This window comes from Eucyclogobius newberryi, unplaced genomic scaffold, assembly GCF_026437365.1.
Source record: "Eucyclogobius newberryi isolate DKJ021-1_F unplaced genomic scaffold, fEucNew1.0.hap1 SCAF_3, whole genome shotgun sequence".
In the NCBI taxonomy this organism is placed as follows: domain Eukaryota; kingdom Metazoa; phylum Chordata; class Actinopteri; order Gobiiformes; family Gobiidae; genus Eucyclogobius; species Eucyclogobius newberryi.
In genome coordinates this window covers 29,494,611-29,510,496 of record NW_027315945.1, presented here as the reverse complement: position 1 = coordinate 29,510,496, position 15,886 = coordinate 29,494,611, and the positions used below count along the sequence as shown (strand labels likewise).

At 42.7% G+C, this 15,886-nt stretch overlaps 1 protein-coding gene across 2 annotated transcripts; it reads left to right on the top strand.

Annotated features, from left to right (window-relative positions):
• The first annotated feature begins 5,246 nt into the window (after positions 1-5,246).
• LOC140374211 (RIIa domain-containing protein 1-like) lies at positions 5,247-15,533 on the top strand. 2 transcript variants are annotated; one of them, XM_072461045.1, is made up of 4 exons: positions 5,247-5,321; positions 14,045-14,121; positions 14,853-14,899; positions 15,349-15,521. In XM_072461045.1, the coding sequence occupies exons 1-4, from the start codon at positions 5,247-5,249 to the stop codon at positions 15,432-15,434; spliced, it is 285 nt and encodes a 94-aa protein (XP_072317146.1). In that variant the 3' UTR covers positions 15,435-15,521. The 2 variants fall into 2 exon arrangements, with proteins under 2 accessions (XP_072317146.1, XP_072317145.1); XM_072461044.1 differs by lacking the exon at positions 5,247-5,321 and adding an exon at positions 13,886-13,961 and having other exon boundaries at positions 15,349-15,533.
• The last annotated feature ends 353 nt before the right edge of the window (positions 15,534-15,886 follow it).

Sequence of the window (15,886 nt, the reverse complement as noted above, 5' to 3'; positions counted from 1 at the left end):
GAGCCTGTGACGAGCCTGTGACGAGCCTGTGGTGAGCCTGTGATGAGCCTGTGATGAGCCTGTGATGAGCCTGTGATGAGCCTGTGATGAGCCTGTGATGAGCCTGTGATGAGCCTGTGGCGAGCCTGTGATGAGCCTGTGATGAGCCTGTGATGAGCCTGTGATGAGCCTGCGAGCCTGTGATGAGCCTGTGGGGAGCCTGTGATGAGCCTGTGGCGAGCCTGTGATGAGCCTGTGATGAGCCTGTGATGAGCCTGTGATGAGCCTGTGGCGAGCCTGTGACGAGCCTGTGACGAGCCTGTGACGAGCCTGTGACGAGCCTGTGACGAGCCTGTGACGAGCCTGTGATGAGCCTGTGATGAGCCTGTGGCGAGCCTGTGACGAGCCTGTGACGAGCCTGTGACGAGCCTGTGACGAGCCTGTGATGAGCCTGGAAGACAAGGGGGCGGTAACCAGAGAGGAGAACAGGAAGGGAGGGGGAAACGAAGAGGAGCAGACACAGAAAACTTGTGAACAAAAGACAAACTATACATCACCAGACCAGACGGTGACCATGACACATTTGAGCTGAGGAGGATTAAATAAATAACATCTGCAATTCATTAATTATACTAACTAACAAACTAAACTATTTAACTATTTATTGCAGCTTTTATGAAAAGGTTCATTTGAAAAGTTTTAATAGAGTTATCCTGCTTTTGGATTTTTTGTGTGTCGGTGGCAAAAGTGTCAATATGAACATTATTTTCTGTAACAATATATCTTACTTCAACATATGTTATCTTGATAAGCCTATCCTAACCCTGGTAACAACAAGTGTTATCTATAATACAAACTAAAACAAAATATGGAAACCTAGACCCTTTCTTCAAAATGTTGTAAGAAACGTGTGAACATTGAGCTGTGTGAACGAACCTGTAGCTTATATTAAATGTTTCTGAGGACATACAACAGAATTAAAGAAAGACAAAATAATCTGCATAGAACACAGAGAGTCATATCACATCCACCTTATTATATGTAGTATCTCATTTATTTTCCCCCTACATTCCTTATTAGGAAATGAGAGGTTTTGTCTATAGGAGTTTTTGTTTATAAAAGTTTTTGTTTATAAGAGTTCTTCTATTAACAACCTGTTACCATCCACCTGTCCGCCGGCGAGCATTTTCCAAATTACAAAAGTTCTCTTACATCATCACTTTTATTTCCGTGGTCAATACCAGCAAGTTATAATAATAATTATTTAACATAATTTTAAAGGTTATTTTCTCAACAAAACGAAAATCTCATTGATTTACATTGAATAATATGCCCCAATAAGCAATTGCCAATAGTTTGTGAGAAAGTCTCAACTTTTACAAACGCATGTCTTACCTGTTTGCTGTTGGCTGTCTGTCCGTTAGGAACCATAGAAAAACAGTATCCACTTGTATTTTTCTTGAAGTTATCCGATTTCGAGATATTGTCAAGTAAACAAAGTTTTCTTCTCTGGCTCATACTTTTTGTCAGGCTCATCCGGCGCATTTCTCCGTCCATAACAAAGGACCTGTTTGACTTATAAGATGGTGTTTGGCATCGATCTTTCCTTCCGACTGTTAGTTACAGAATGAGACCATCCATGGGTTTGTTTTTTACAGCTTCTACCTGCGTTGCGACAATGAAATTTCCCCATGTGTGGACAATAAAGGATTATCTTATCTCATCTTTGTACTGTATGGATAATTTAACCCATACCCTAGCCCAGACCAGGGCATTTGTGGCCTCAAGGGCCAGATGTGGCCCTCGGCCTGTTTTAATTTGGCCCCCCTCAAGATTTTAGTTCCTATTCTTTAACTGTCTTAGCTATGTAACATGTGCGCTTGTGTCCTTAATAGAGGTTACATGGAATAAACGCCGACATCTTCAGCTTTTTCCAACTTTCTGCGTTGGACACGCCGCAGTAGCCATTCAGAGATGACGCTCCAGTGACATGCTACGCACGACCCGGAAGAAGCCCAAAAACAAACACTGCAACGATAAAAATAAAATCTTAAGACGCAGCTCTTGGAGCAAATAATGATATTGACTAAACTGCTCACCTCTCAAGTATATACGGCTCCCAGACAAGCCCTGGAGCCCATCGCCTCCGTTTTTGGACTTTGTAAAGTTAATAAACCAAAGCCATGTTCCGCCATTAAACTCCATAACACTACGAGAAAAGCAACACGAACAACTCCTCCAACGACGCAGAAGTTGAGCGCATGCACATTTGAAAGACAAACGCCCCGGACGCGCGTTCTCGACGCCCCGGACTCATGTCCGTAAAATACACTCAGCAGCAGACGTGCGTCCGAGTCGTCCTGCACATGCTCAGTGGAGGAGTTGTGCTGTGTTGCTTTTCTCGTGATGTAAATGGAGTATAATGGCGGAACATGGCTTTGGTTTATTAACTTTACAAAGTCCAAAAGCGCACCCGCATATACTTCAGAGGTGAATAGAGTTTAGTCAATATCATTATTTGCTCCAAGAGCTGCGTTTTAAGGATATTTTTATCTTGCGGGGTTTGTTTGGGTCTTTTTCCGGGTCGTGCGTAGGACACACTTCGTCACACTTCCCATACTCGTGGTCTCCTGCACATTTACCACACTTCTGCTTCCCTCTACAGACCGCTGCAATATGCCCAAAGCGCTGGCACTTGAAGCAACGCAGGGGCGGCGGAACATATGGGCGTACGCCATAGTGCATGTACCCAACGCACACCACACGAGGCAGGATCTCACCTTCAAATCTAATCATTATCGACAGGCTGTCACACCTTACCCCATCCCAGGTCATCTTCAACCGCCTAGCATCCACCACCTTAGCTCCAGTCAAATTCTCCTCTATGTCATCCACAGATGTCGTCGTAGGGACGCCTACTATAACTCCCCTGACCGTGCCTCTTACAGCATCAGACACAAGAATGTCCTTCCCACCCAGACACTTAGCTTCAATCGCCTTCCTTTGCTGAGCCACGTCCTTGCACACGACCAGCAGCGAGCCATCCCTAAGGACACTCGCATGCTTGACCACTCCCACAGCTACAGTCAGGCTCCTTGTCAACGCCATCGGATCCCACCCCTTAAAGGACGCATTATCCTGCGCGAGCTTTATGAACACCTTACACTCTGAACTCACATCCCCGACATCTGCAACCCCCCCGCCCTGCTCCTCACTGAGAGAGCCCTCCATAGACGAGCAAGAAGACGCCCTACGCTGCACAGGATCAGTGGCTCCAGGGGAGTCCTCCCCGCTGTTCATATCGTCACCGACCAGGTCACGCCTCCTCTTCCTCGTCATACGGACCGAGGCGTTCCTCTATGTTGCCGTAATATCCAAACAACGCTCAATAATCCACCGTCAGCGTGTATCTTCTGTCGTTTGCTAAGGCAGAAAGCAGTAAGTGATGGAAGAAGGACTTCTAAAGGATAAAAAAACAAAGACGTCCCATGACCTCATGGGCTTTGTACTTCCAAAGCAATGGAATGATAATTTTTATTAAGAGTTTATTTATACCGACGGATCTAGGGATCCTGAGAGTGGGCGTACTGGCGCCGCTTATCTTGTGCCTGACCTGGGGCTGGCGGTCAAGAAGAGGTTGACAGATCGCCTTTCTGTTTTCACGTCGGAACTCATAGCGATACGGTTGGCATTGGAATGGGCGGAATCTGCTTTGCAGTGTTGCGGCATTGTGGTGGCCTCTGACAGCCTTTCTGCATTGCAAAGCATTAAATCTGGGAAATCGGATTGCAGACAGGATGTGTAGAATGGCATCTTCTGTCTGATGCTCTCCCTGTCCAGGAAGGATGTGAGGGTTTCCTTCATTTGGGTCCCTGCGCATGTGGGGGTGGATGGTAACGAAATGGCTGATACACTGGCTAAACGTTCCCTTAGGCGGCCATCAATTGATGTGGCGGTTGAGTTAAGCAAATCTGAAATCAAGCCCGTTATCAAGAGTCATGTGGTCGGCCTTTGGCAGGAATTTTGGAGCCACTGTGTTACTGGACGGCATCTCTATCACATACAGGGTAGTGTGGGTCCTTGCGGGTCTATGGGCAGGAACGCGTGGGAGGAAAGGGCCTTCGCCCGCATGAGGATTGGCCATACTGGACTCAATTGGTCACTGAGTAGGATAGGCAAACATCCGACCGGTCTGTGTGGTCACTGTCGGGTGCCAGAGACTGTCGAGCATGTGCTGATTTGCTGTGAGGCTTATGATAGAGAAAGGGCCGGGTTGGCCTTGTGGTTTCGGAATAATGGGCGGGAGTTCAATCTGCGGAACGTTCTGGCAATCCAGTCACAGGGTTTGTGTCAGGCTGTGGTTGCTTACTTATGTAGCACAGGGCTGGGTAGACGTTTATAGAGGTGGGGGGTGTTGGAGACTGAGCCGAGGATGAGGAGCAAGAGGATGTTCTAACGCGCTTTGACTTCATGGGCCTAGAAACGCCAAAGTGATGGAAGAAGGACTTCTAAAGGATAAAACGACAAAGACGTCCCATGACCTCATGGGCTTTGTAAAACAACAAAGACGTCCCATGACCTCATGGGCTTTGTACTTCCAAAGCAATGGAATAAAACATTTAAGGACTACGACAAAGTCTGAGGGGAGGAAGAACTTCTATAGGATACAATGACAAAGGCATCTCATGACCTCTTGGGCTTTGTCAAAGCACTGGAGGTCAAAGCACTGGAAGAACAACTTTTAGGACTACGACAAAGTCTGGGGAATAAAGTCTGGCGGTAATGCGACACTCGGCTGTCGACTGCCATAAAACAATAACAACAGCAACAACAGTCTAAGGAATAAAGTCTGGCGGTAATGCAACACTCAGATGCCAACCGCCATAAAACAACAACAACAACAACAACAACAACAACAACAGCATCTCATGACCTCTTGGGCTTTGTCAAAGCACTGGAAGTCAGGGCACTGGAAGAGGAACTTTTAGGACTACGACAAAGTCTAGGGAATAAAGTCTGACGATAATGCAACACTCGGATGCCAACCGCCACAAAACAACAACAACAACAACAACAACAACTTGGATACCAACCGCCATAAAGCACCACCGAAGAAGAAGAAGAAGTGCTCTCATTCTGGAGTTGATTTAGAGTGGGTTCACCTGTCGTGAAAAGTCTGCTTCAACTGTCCTGACCCGACAGCCTGCACTGATTGCGAACTAGCATCCAAACCTCCTAAATACCACGATTTTACAGTCCTCACTACAATGACTGACAAAAGTAACCTGTTAAAACCTGGTGCTTTAAGCGCTGAGCAGCAAGAACAAGAAAAGCAGCTTAAGGTGAGTTATATATGCTAGCTGCTATTGCTGAGCTGGCATTAGCTTAGACAAGGCAAGGCAAGTTTATTTGTAGAGCACATTTCATACACAAGGCAATTCAAAGTGCTTCACACAGCAGGAAAAATGCATTCAAATCACAAAGAAATTACAGAAACAGAAATACAATAAAATTAACTCAATTAAAAAATATCAATCCAACTGACTGTTTAAACTAATAAAATCACAAACAAAAGAGAAGAGTGCAAAGAAAAAAATCCTTTCAGTCATATGCGCAGCTAAACAAAACTGTTTTTAGCTTAGATTTGAACATTGTCAGAGTAGAAGCCTGTCTCACATCTTCAGGAAGACTGTTCCAGATTTTAGCTGCATAAAACTGAAACGCAGATTCCCCATGTTTTGTCCTGACTCTGGGCACCAGCAGGAGGCCGGTCCCTGAGGTCCTCAGAGTCCGAGATGGTTCACTATGGCACTAACATATCCAAGATGTACTTTGGTGCTAGGCCATGGAGAGACTTGTACACAAGCAGAGCTGCTTTAAAGTCTCTTCTCTGAGCCACAGGAGCCAGTGCAGAGACCTGAGAACAGGACTAATGTGATCATACTTCCTGGTTCTAGTCAGGACCCGAGCAGCAGCGTTCTGGATGTACTGCAGCTGTTTTACAACTCGTTTGGAGAGGCCAGTGAGCAGGCCGTTACAGTAGTCTAATCTACTGGAGACAAACACATGGATAAGTCTCTCTAAATCTGGTTTTGACACTATATTTTTGATTTTGGCAATGTTTTTTAGATGGTAAAAAGCTGCTGATGTTATTGATTTGACGTGGCTATTAAAGTTCAAGTCTGAGTCCATTATTACCCCCAGATTTCTAATTTGGTTTGTAGGTTTTAGAGCGAGACTCTGGAGGTGACCGCTAACACTTTCTCTTTGTTTCTGTGGGCCAAAAACGATTATTTCAGTCTTGTCTGAGTTCAGCTGGAGAAAGTTGTTTTGCATCCACAAACTGATCTGTTGGATGCAGTGACAGAGTGAATCTACTGGTCCATAGTCACCTGCCGACAGTGAAACATAGATCTGAGTGTCGTCTGCATAATTGTGATAGGACACATTTTCACTGCGTATCAACTGACCTAACGGCAGCATGTAGAGGTTGAACAGAAGGGGACCCAGGACTGACCCTTGGGGCACTCCACAGGTCAGGGTCATGTGGTCTGAGACACAGCTACCAATTTCAACAAAGTACTTCCTGTCTTCCAGATAGGACCTTAACCAGTTTAGGGCAGTGCCAGTGATGCCCACCCAGTCCTCTAGTCTCTGTAAGAGGACCCCATGATCGACAGTGTCAAAAGCAGCACTCAGATCTAACAGAATTAAGACTGAGGCTTTGCCCGTGTCAGTGTTCAGGCGGATGTCATTTGTCACCTTGACAAGAGCAGTCTCAGTGCTGTGATGAGGTCTAAAACCTGACTGAAAAACATCAAATGAGTTGTTTATTAAGAGGAAATCTGTGAGCTGTTGGTCAACAACCTTTTCAAGGACTTTGCCCCAAAATGGCAGATTAGAGATGGATCAGTAATGACTCAGTACTGCGGCATCAAGACTGCTCTTCTTTAGGAGAGGCTTTATGACCGCAGTTTTCAAAGACATTGGGAATGTTCCAGATTGAAGCGACATGTTAACTATGTGAGTGAATGGTGCTAACAAACTGTTCAGCACAGACTTTAGAAATCTGGTGGGTAACACATCGAGGCAGCATGTAGATGAACTCAGACTGGTGATGATCTCATGGACAGTTTTGTCAGTTACTGGTGCAAAGTGAGTTAGCTCTAAGTGTCTTGGTGGTTTTAGGGTAATTTTTTGCATTGTGGGATTTATAGCATTTTTAATGCCCTGAACTTTGTCATTAAAGAATAATGCAAACTCATTACACTTGGATGTGGAAATGAGTTCTAACGGGAGCTGAGCTGGAGGGTTTGTTAATCTGTTTACTGTGGCAAACAGGACACGCAAGTTGTTACTGCAGCTTCCAATTATTTCAGAAAAATATCTTTCCCTAGTTCTACATAAGATTAGGTTGTACATGTTCAGCTTCTCTTAGTAAATCTCTTTTTGAACCTGGAGCTTTGACTTGCGCCATTTCCGTTCGACCCTGCGGCACTCCCTTTTCTGTGCCCTGACCGAATCATCATTTCTCCACGACGCCTTCTGCTTATTTTTAACCTTTTTAGCCTTTATAGGGGCAATGGTGTCCAGAACGTTCAAAACACTAGATGTAACAGAGTTCAACAAATCATTTACATTAGAACATGAGACATTTTCAAAGTTTATCATTTCCATAAACAGTGCACCTGTGCCATCACTTATGTGTCTCCTCTGAACAACTGCAGGACCAACCGGTGGTTTGGGAGAAACAGACAGGTCAAAGAAGACACAGAAATGATCAGACAGAGCAACATCGATCACTTTAACATTTGAAATATTTACCCCTTTTGTAATTATGAGATCTAGAGTGTGTCCTTTGCTGTGGGTGGGGCCTCTCACATGCTGAGTAAGACTGAAGGTTTCAAGGACAGCATCAAGCTCTTTAGCGTTTCTGTCACAAATATTATCAACATGCACATTGAAAACACCTGTAATGACCAAACCATCAAAGTCTGTGCATACGACTGAAAGCATCTCAGTAAAATCATCAATAAAACTTTGGCAGTGCTGGGGAGGCTTGTATAAAACAATGAAGAGAATGGATGGAGACCGATGGAGGCTCTTTTTACATAGGGCCCCGGGTTGGTTTGATTTTTAATGTGACAATAAGACCCGGCAACGCTGAGACCCAGTGCATCCTAGCTATGGGAGATACCAGGTGAAAGGCGAGGTTGGATGGGTGGTGGGGCTTTTGTAGCCAAGGAGAGTTTGGGACCAGGTGAGAGGCGAGGGGGGATGGGTGGTGGGGCTTTTGTTGGTGTAGTCGGCTTGTGCAGGGAAGAGTTGATAAGTATTGACATAGCCCTTGCTATATTGGGCATGAGTGGAGCCATCTTAATGCCTGATTTGATCAGACTTTCAAAATGGCTGGGAAGGCCCATGGGTGAGAGTGGAGATGAGAAGGAGAATGATGAATCTTTAGTGGGAGTAGATGTTGCAGGGGGAACCCAGGGTTGGTGTGAAGGCAGGGGCAATGACAGGGATGTTGTTGGGCTTGTCACAGATGGGTCCAAGGCCTTTGAAGATTGTTCCTTTGCTGGAGGCGGTGGAGGTGAATGTGGAGCAGCTGGAGCTGAATCCTTTGCTGGTGGTGGTGGAGCAGCTGCTGATGAATCCTTTGGTGGAGGCTGAGGTTGTGGTGCTTTTGATGTTGAAACATTGGCTCGATCTCTGGCTGATGGAGCAGGAATTCTTCTTTCATTCCTCTCTTCTCTAATTATCTGCTCAGGACCCTGTCCAGGCCCAGTCCAATGCCTCAGAGCGTGGAGCAGGTTCTCTGTCAGCACCCTCACTCCACCTCTGCATAGGTGGGGGCCATTTCTCTTAAACAGGTCCTCTCGTTTCTAGAATAGATAGAAGTTCTCAATGTAGTGTAGTCCTCTCGGGGAACACTCTTTGGACAGCCATGTGTTCAGCTGAAGAAGCCGGCTAAACTTGTTTATCCTCCTGTCGATGTTTGGAAGAGGTCCACTTATGAATGTTTTGATTTCCATTTTATCAAGCACGTCGAATAACTTCAAGAAGTCTTTTTTCAAAACTTCAGTCTGTTCCCGCCGCATGTCCACTGCACCCACGTGCACAATCAGCTGTTTAGCTCCTCCATGCTTAGCCATAATATTTAGAAGGAGTGACGTTATCTCAGAAACAGTGGCGCTTGGAAAAGAATGTGTGTTTATCTTTTCATGCGTCACGTGACTTATCGCGCCGTCCCCAACCAAAACAATCTGCGTGACCTTGGCTCCTGGCACAGATCCTCCTCGCTGTATTTTGGCCACGTCATCTTTCCTTTTTTCATTTAATTCCATCTCTGAAAGTGGTAAAAATCGGTTTGTGAGCTGTATTTTAGGTGACTTCACGTTATCTTTGTATCATTTAGGCTTTGCTCCAAGTTTGTTCCAAGAAACAGCCTGGTCTTTCTGGTTTTTAGACAGTTTTGGAAACGACACAGAGTCACTGCGGTTTAGGTTGAAAGTAGCAGTTTTTCTTGTAAAAAGTGTGCTCTTCTTACCATCGGTTGACACAGGAATGGTATCGTGAAGAACTTTTTCAGATTCCAAAACAAATATCCGTGTTTTCAGCTCATTAATTTCTTGTTGATATTTCCGACAGCGTTCACAGTCTTTCTCCCTTCTTTGCCCGGACATGTCGCTGGCGTCAGATATGTCGTTAAAACTGAAAACATTTTCTTAAAATCCTTGGTTTACTTGAAAAAGTCTAAAGCAAAAATGTTTGGAAGACAAAAACTGATTAAAAAGCAAAATGAATAAGGAAAGCAGCGATAGCAAGCGGAGCGAGCAAAAAAGCGTGTGCACTCTTCGGAAGCAGGAACTAAAAAAAAAAAAAAAAAAATCAAATGTTTGTGTTACGATTATGGTGAAGAAAAAACATGACTATTCAACGATTATTCACAATTATTACTGAGACTGTGAAATCTCGTCTGGCATGTTACTGTTGAAACTTTATATTTAGATATAGATCATAGATTGAATTCAAACCACTTAATTATGCTTCTAAAACGGTCATGATTATTATTTTTTGGTTCTCACAATTAAATTGTGACTTAAATAATCACAATTATTGATTACTCAATTAATCATAATATCCCTATTCAGGAGTTATGACTGAAATGCAATGTGTTTTTCCGCAGTTATAACTAAAAAAGCTTCAGTTGTAGTCATCTGGACTCAGTTAGAAAAAATAGACGTTTCGACTCTCATCCAAGAGTCATTGTCACTAAAAGAATTTAGATCGAGAACTCCGATATTAATACTGTTCCGTGGTAAGACCCGCCCATTGGGCGGAGCCTTCCTGAAGTAGAAAGAGTTGTTTGTTTCAACAGAAACTCCCCCCTTGTATCTACCGAGCCTATTCAGAATCTTAATGGGCTATTAGAATCCTCTTTGTCTTTGTGAGACCCTGGCTCAACCACCCTGAGTACCTGATTAGCATCTAAATGTCCTGGTCCTGGTCCTCTACCTTTCCACGGGTTCAGTATACCATTATAGATACCAGGAAGATTGAATCTTAGCCCTCCATTTCTGTTTAAAGAAGGTCTTTCTTTTTTAACAAAAATAGCTTCCTTGACTCCTCTTTCAAACCATCTTTTCTCCCTGCTTAAAACCTTCACCTCACCGTCTTCAAACGAGTGATTAGAGGCTTCAAGATGGAGATGCACGGCGCTCTGAGGTCCTGAACTTGTATTTCTTCTGTGCTGATAGAGCCTCTTGTGTAGAGGCTGTTTCGTCTCACCTATGTAACGTTCTTTACAGCTTTCTTCACTGCATTGGATCGAGTAAACTACATTGCTCTGTTTTTGAGTCGGCAACTTGTCCTTAGGATGAACCAGTTTTTGTCTTAAAGTGTTTCCTGGTTTAAAATAAACAGGGACTTCGTGTTGTCTAAAAATTCTCTGCAGTTTTTCCGACAGGCCAGACACATAAGGGATAGAAACACCCTTCCTTCTCTGTTCAGTTTCCCTTTTGTCCTGCTTCTTGGTTCTCTTCACTCTGTTGAGGGCCCAAGCGGGGTAACCACAGGCTGAGAGGGCATTTCGGACATGTTTTTCCTCTTTCTTCTTGCCCTCTGAGCTGGTGGGCACACCTTGAGCTCTGTGTTGTAAGGTTCTGATCACTCCCAGCTTGTGCTGTAGTGGGTGGTTGGAACCAAAGAGCAGATACTGGTCCGTGTGTGTAGGTTTCCTATATACTTCTATTTGGAGTTTCCCGTCCTCTCCTCTGATCGTGGAACAATCAAGAAAGGCCAAGCGATTCTCCTTAGCGTCTTCTCTTGTAAACCTAATATGTGGGTCCACAGCATTGATGTGATTAGAGAAGGTTTCCAGCTCTTGTTTCTTGATTGTTACAAAAGTATCATCGACATAGCGAAGCCACAGTTTTGGGGCTATGCCTGAGAATGAGGCCAGGCTAGCTCGGTAGATACAAGGGGGGAGTTTCTGTTGAAACAAACAACTCTTTCTACTTCAGGAAGGCTCCTCCAAATGGCCGGGTCTTACCACAGAACAGTATTAATATCGGAGTTCTCGATCTAAATTCTTTTATTGACAATGACTCTTGGATTAGAGTCGAAACGTCTATTTTTTCTAACTGAGTCCAGATTATAAATATTGATATAAAACAGCTTAGTTAATGAAAACAAGTTAAAAATGTTAAAAATACAAATCTGAGCAAGCTAATGATGAGGAAACACACATGGCTAAAAGACATCGCCTGGCCCCCAGATCTTATCTGAACCAGGCTCTAATCTTTACCATAACTAGAACAAAACCACAATCATTACAATATTGACGTACACTTTTACTTTGTCATTCATTCATTCATTCTTTTTCTGCCGTTCCCTTTTGGGGTCGCGGGTGACTGGAGCCTATCAAAGTGACTTTGGGCCTTAGGCGGGGTACACCCTGGACAAGGGCCAACTCGTCGCAGGGTTAACACAGAGACATAGACACACATATATCATTCACTCTCACATTCATTCACTTGGGCCAATTTAGAGTTACCAATTTTGCCTAACGGACGGTAGGAGGAAGCCGAAGAACCCGGAGAGAACCCACGGTAACAAGGGGTTGCACTGCCATTAATTTATTTATTGCAGCTTTTATGATAGTGCTCATTTGAAACATTTTACTGGAATTATCCTGCTTTTGGGTTATTGTGTAAGTGGCAAAAGTAGTTTCAAATGTTGTTATAGAGACAATCTATCCTAAACCTTACCATGACCGTACAAATAGGCCCTAAACATGACCAAAACCTTATGACAAGGTCCTGACCTTTACCCTAACCAATCTATAATAAAACTAAAACTAAATGTCACTAAAATGTGGGAACATAGAACCTGTAGCTTATTGTAAATGTTTCGGAGGACATACAACAGAATTTACTAAAATGACATCCATCTTATTATCTGAAATGTCTTTGTATTGTATGGATAATTTAACCCCAAAAAAACAGGATCACATTAAACTTGACAGGATGGATGCAAATGTAAAACTTTTTACTGGCAAATTAAATCAGCCTTTGGTGCCACAGATCTGTACTTTCCTTAAGTAAACTTTAATAACTTATTCTAGTTTAAAGTTAAATTGAAAAGCCCAATAATGATAAGTAATAACAGCTGCCGTTTCTTCCCCAGAGCTGTGCTTCTACAAAGGCCTGTGGATGTCCGGGATTTTGCTGCAGGTGGATCATTTACAACAGTGAAATAACTCATCATCAGCTCCTGTAGGTGTGGTCTGCTGGAGCAGCAGCATCACAGAGAGGGAGAGGAAGAAGCTGGACAGAGTCATTAAGAAGTCCAGCTCCGTCCTGGGCTGTGCTCTGGACTCGGTGCAGGAGGTGGGGGACAGGAGGGTCCTGGCTAGATTCACATCTATGCTTGACCATGAGTCTCACCCCCTGCAGGACAGGGAGCTCTGGAGAGCAGCTTCAGTGAGAGACTGATCCACCCTCGCTGTGTGATAACAAACACTGTTAGTCCTGAACACTCGCAATACTGACCTAACCATGTGCAATTCCGTCATGTGTGCAATTACTGTGAAATTCATGTGCAATCCATGTGCCTTCGTGAAACATATTCATGTGCAATTACTGTCGTGATCACATGCAATGGTATTTATTTATTTGTATCTTTATTATTTTTCCCCTCCAGCCCTTGTTGGGAAATGGGAGGTTTTGTCTATGGGAGTTTTTATTTATAGGAGATCTTCTACTGAAAGTGTTTTTCAGACTTCCTATAAGTGATCTGTTCTTCTGTATCTACCTCTGTATCTACCTGTGTTGCACCAATGAAATTTCCCCATGTGGGACAATAAAGGAATATCTTATCTTATCTTAAATGTGTTGTGATTGTACATAGTTTTTAAGTAAATTTCACGGTCATTTCTTACAGTTCCTTTAATTATGTAATTTTAGGATGCTCATTTGACCTTTTAAAATAAATGATTCCTCATACAGTGGAACATAAAAGGGGAGTTGCAACTGTCAAGTCGAATAACCTTTGAAGAGAGTTTTGAACAACATACTGTCTTGTGCCAAGAGTGTTTGTTTTATTTTCTGTGTCATGTTTTTGTTGTTGTGTATATTTGTATGAAAATCTTAGGGGGGGAAATAAATATGACTTTATAGAAACAGTAAAGTGCCACTAATACTAGTACTATGTGTGGGGAGAACCGCATCTAGACGACGTCATCATATTATTGCGCACACTGCCTCCTGCTGGACTCAAGCGGCATTACTACTGTGAGACTGTGGTTTCCATGGAGACAGTTGAGAGTCCACTGTCAGAAACAGGCGCCTCACAGACGTTACACTTTCACAGCAATATAAAAAGTCTTGTTATTGCTTTTCATTATGACTGGCAAAAGTAACGTGGTAAAACCGGGTGTTTTAAACGAAGAGCAGCAAGAAAAACTAAAGCAGTTTAAGGTGAGTTATAGATGCTAGTGCTTAGCTAGCGTTAGCTTAGCCATTCAGGACTTATGGCTGAAATGAAATGTGTTTTTCTGCAGAGTCAAACAAGAATCAACAACGAGAACTATCTCAGATCTCATCCAGAACTTGACATCCTCATTGGCGACTTCCTAAGGTCAGGACAGATGCATTTGTATCTCTCTTAATTTTCTTTTAACATTAGTTTGACCTCCCAACTTTTTTGAAATGCAAAATCACACGTGACCTAGTATGTCCTCACAGCCCTGTTTTCTCACATTTAAAGGAGACCTATGCCTTTGGGGAAGGTTCAATATAAATGTCATTATTTTGTTGTAAACTGCAATATTGACCTAAAACAGATTAACGCTGTACGTAAAATAAATGTACGTAAAGTGTAGGTAAATGCAGAAATGTTCTTAGCACTTGAATGTAGGACAATAGAAAATTACTCAAACATGCATGAATTACTCAAACATGCCATCGAAAAACAAATATGAGCAAGCTAATGATGAGGAAACAGTTGCAACATGGCCAAAAGTAACAGTACGAGCTTCTAATCTTTACCCTAACTAGAACAAAACCACAATAATTATCTGACGTCCACTATTTATTGCAGGTTTTATGAAATTGTTCATTTGAAAAGTTTAATAGAATTATCCTGCTTTTGGGTTTTTGTGTCAAGCCCAAAAAACAGGATCACATTAGAGCTGAACTCGACAGGATGGATGCAAATGTAAAACTTTTGACTGGCAAATGAAATCAGCCTTTGGTGCCACAGATCTGTACTTTGCTGAAATAAACTTGAATAACTTATTCCAGGAAGAATAAAGTTTAAGTGAAAAGCCCAATAATGATAAGTAATAACAGCTGCCATTTCTTCCCCAGAGCTGTGCTTCTACAAAGGCCTGTGGACGTCCGGGATTTTGCTGCAGGTGGATCATTTACAACAGTGAAATAACTCATTATTAAATCCTAGTTGTTTTTGAGGTGATATAAAGGCTATTGAAGTATATCAGGAAATACAGTTACAATAACAACTACTTCTAAATAAACTTAACCATGACTTACAGTTGCACTTTTCTGGTTGAGGGTCCGTCATTCACATAAAAAGTATGTCTATGGTTCTGCCACCTGCTCGTCTCCATCAGGATGTTATTACTTTACCTGGAATGTTCCAGAGTAAAGCATTAAACTTAATCTGTGTATTTTTTTCATTTACATGTGTTGTTATTGCAAACTAAAACATCAAGAATTCTTACTATTCTTAATTCTTATACATTAAATAAGAGAGAAGAGAATATACCAACAGAACGCTTTAAGAGAGTTCCATTTTATTCATCTTCAAGTCATGTGCGAAATATAAGTGAATGATCTGTTTCAGAGTTTTTCACTGACCCAAACCTGCAGAGTAACACGCTCTCCAAACTGGACAAGACCGGAGATTCAGAGAGGCCAACAGTGAAGTAACCATGGAAACACGACTGACATCAAGATCAGACTTGGTTGAATATTATTTAAAGTCTTTGTAATAAGTGCAATTTAACAAATGTCTTGAAATGTCTTGCCTCGTCATCCTAGAAAGACTTCAATGTTCTTCTTTATCAGCATGTGTTTGTGATAGAAAATGTGAAAATGTGATTTTTAACTCGTCTTTGAGTGATTAAAAAATGTACTTAATAAACTGTATAATATAAAACCATTGTATAATACATTAACATGGCACAGGCTAAAGAAATACCCCATTTGTTTACATAAGTTAAGTTAAAGGTTGCATCATAAAAGTTACATTATGCTTGTAACTTCAGGCTGAGGGCGTGTTCTCCAGAATGGCATTAAACTTATTAATCTCCATGGAAACAATCAACTAATGCACGTTTTTAGCTGTAAAATGGCTTCAATTGAAGAAGATGAGTGTAATG

What these genes read in the sequence shown, in the direction of transcription:
- LOC140374211 (XM_072461044.1), top strand. Translation starts at nt 13,887, where the DNA reads ATGACTGGCAAAAGTAACGTGGTAAAACCGGGTGTTTTAAACGAAGAG. An exon ending in AAAAACTAAAGCAGTTTAAG is followed by an intron (nt 13,962 to 14,044) that starts GTGAGTTATAGA and finishes GTTTTTCTGCAG; the next exon opens with AGTCAAACAAGAATCAACAA. An exon ending in CTCATTGGCGACTTCCTAAG is followed by an intron (nt 14,122 to 14,852) that starts GTCAGGACAGAT and finishes TTTCTTCCCCAG; the next exon opens with AGCTGTGCTTCTACAAAGGC.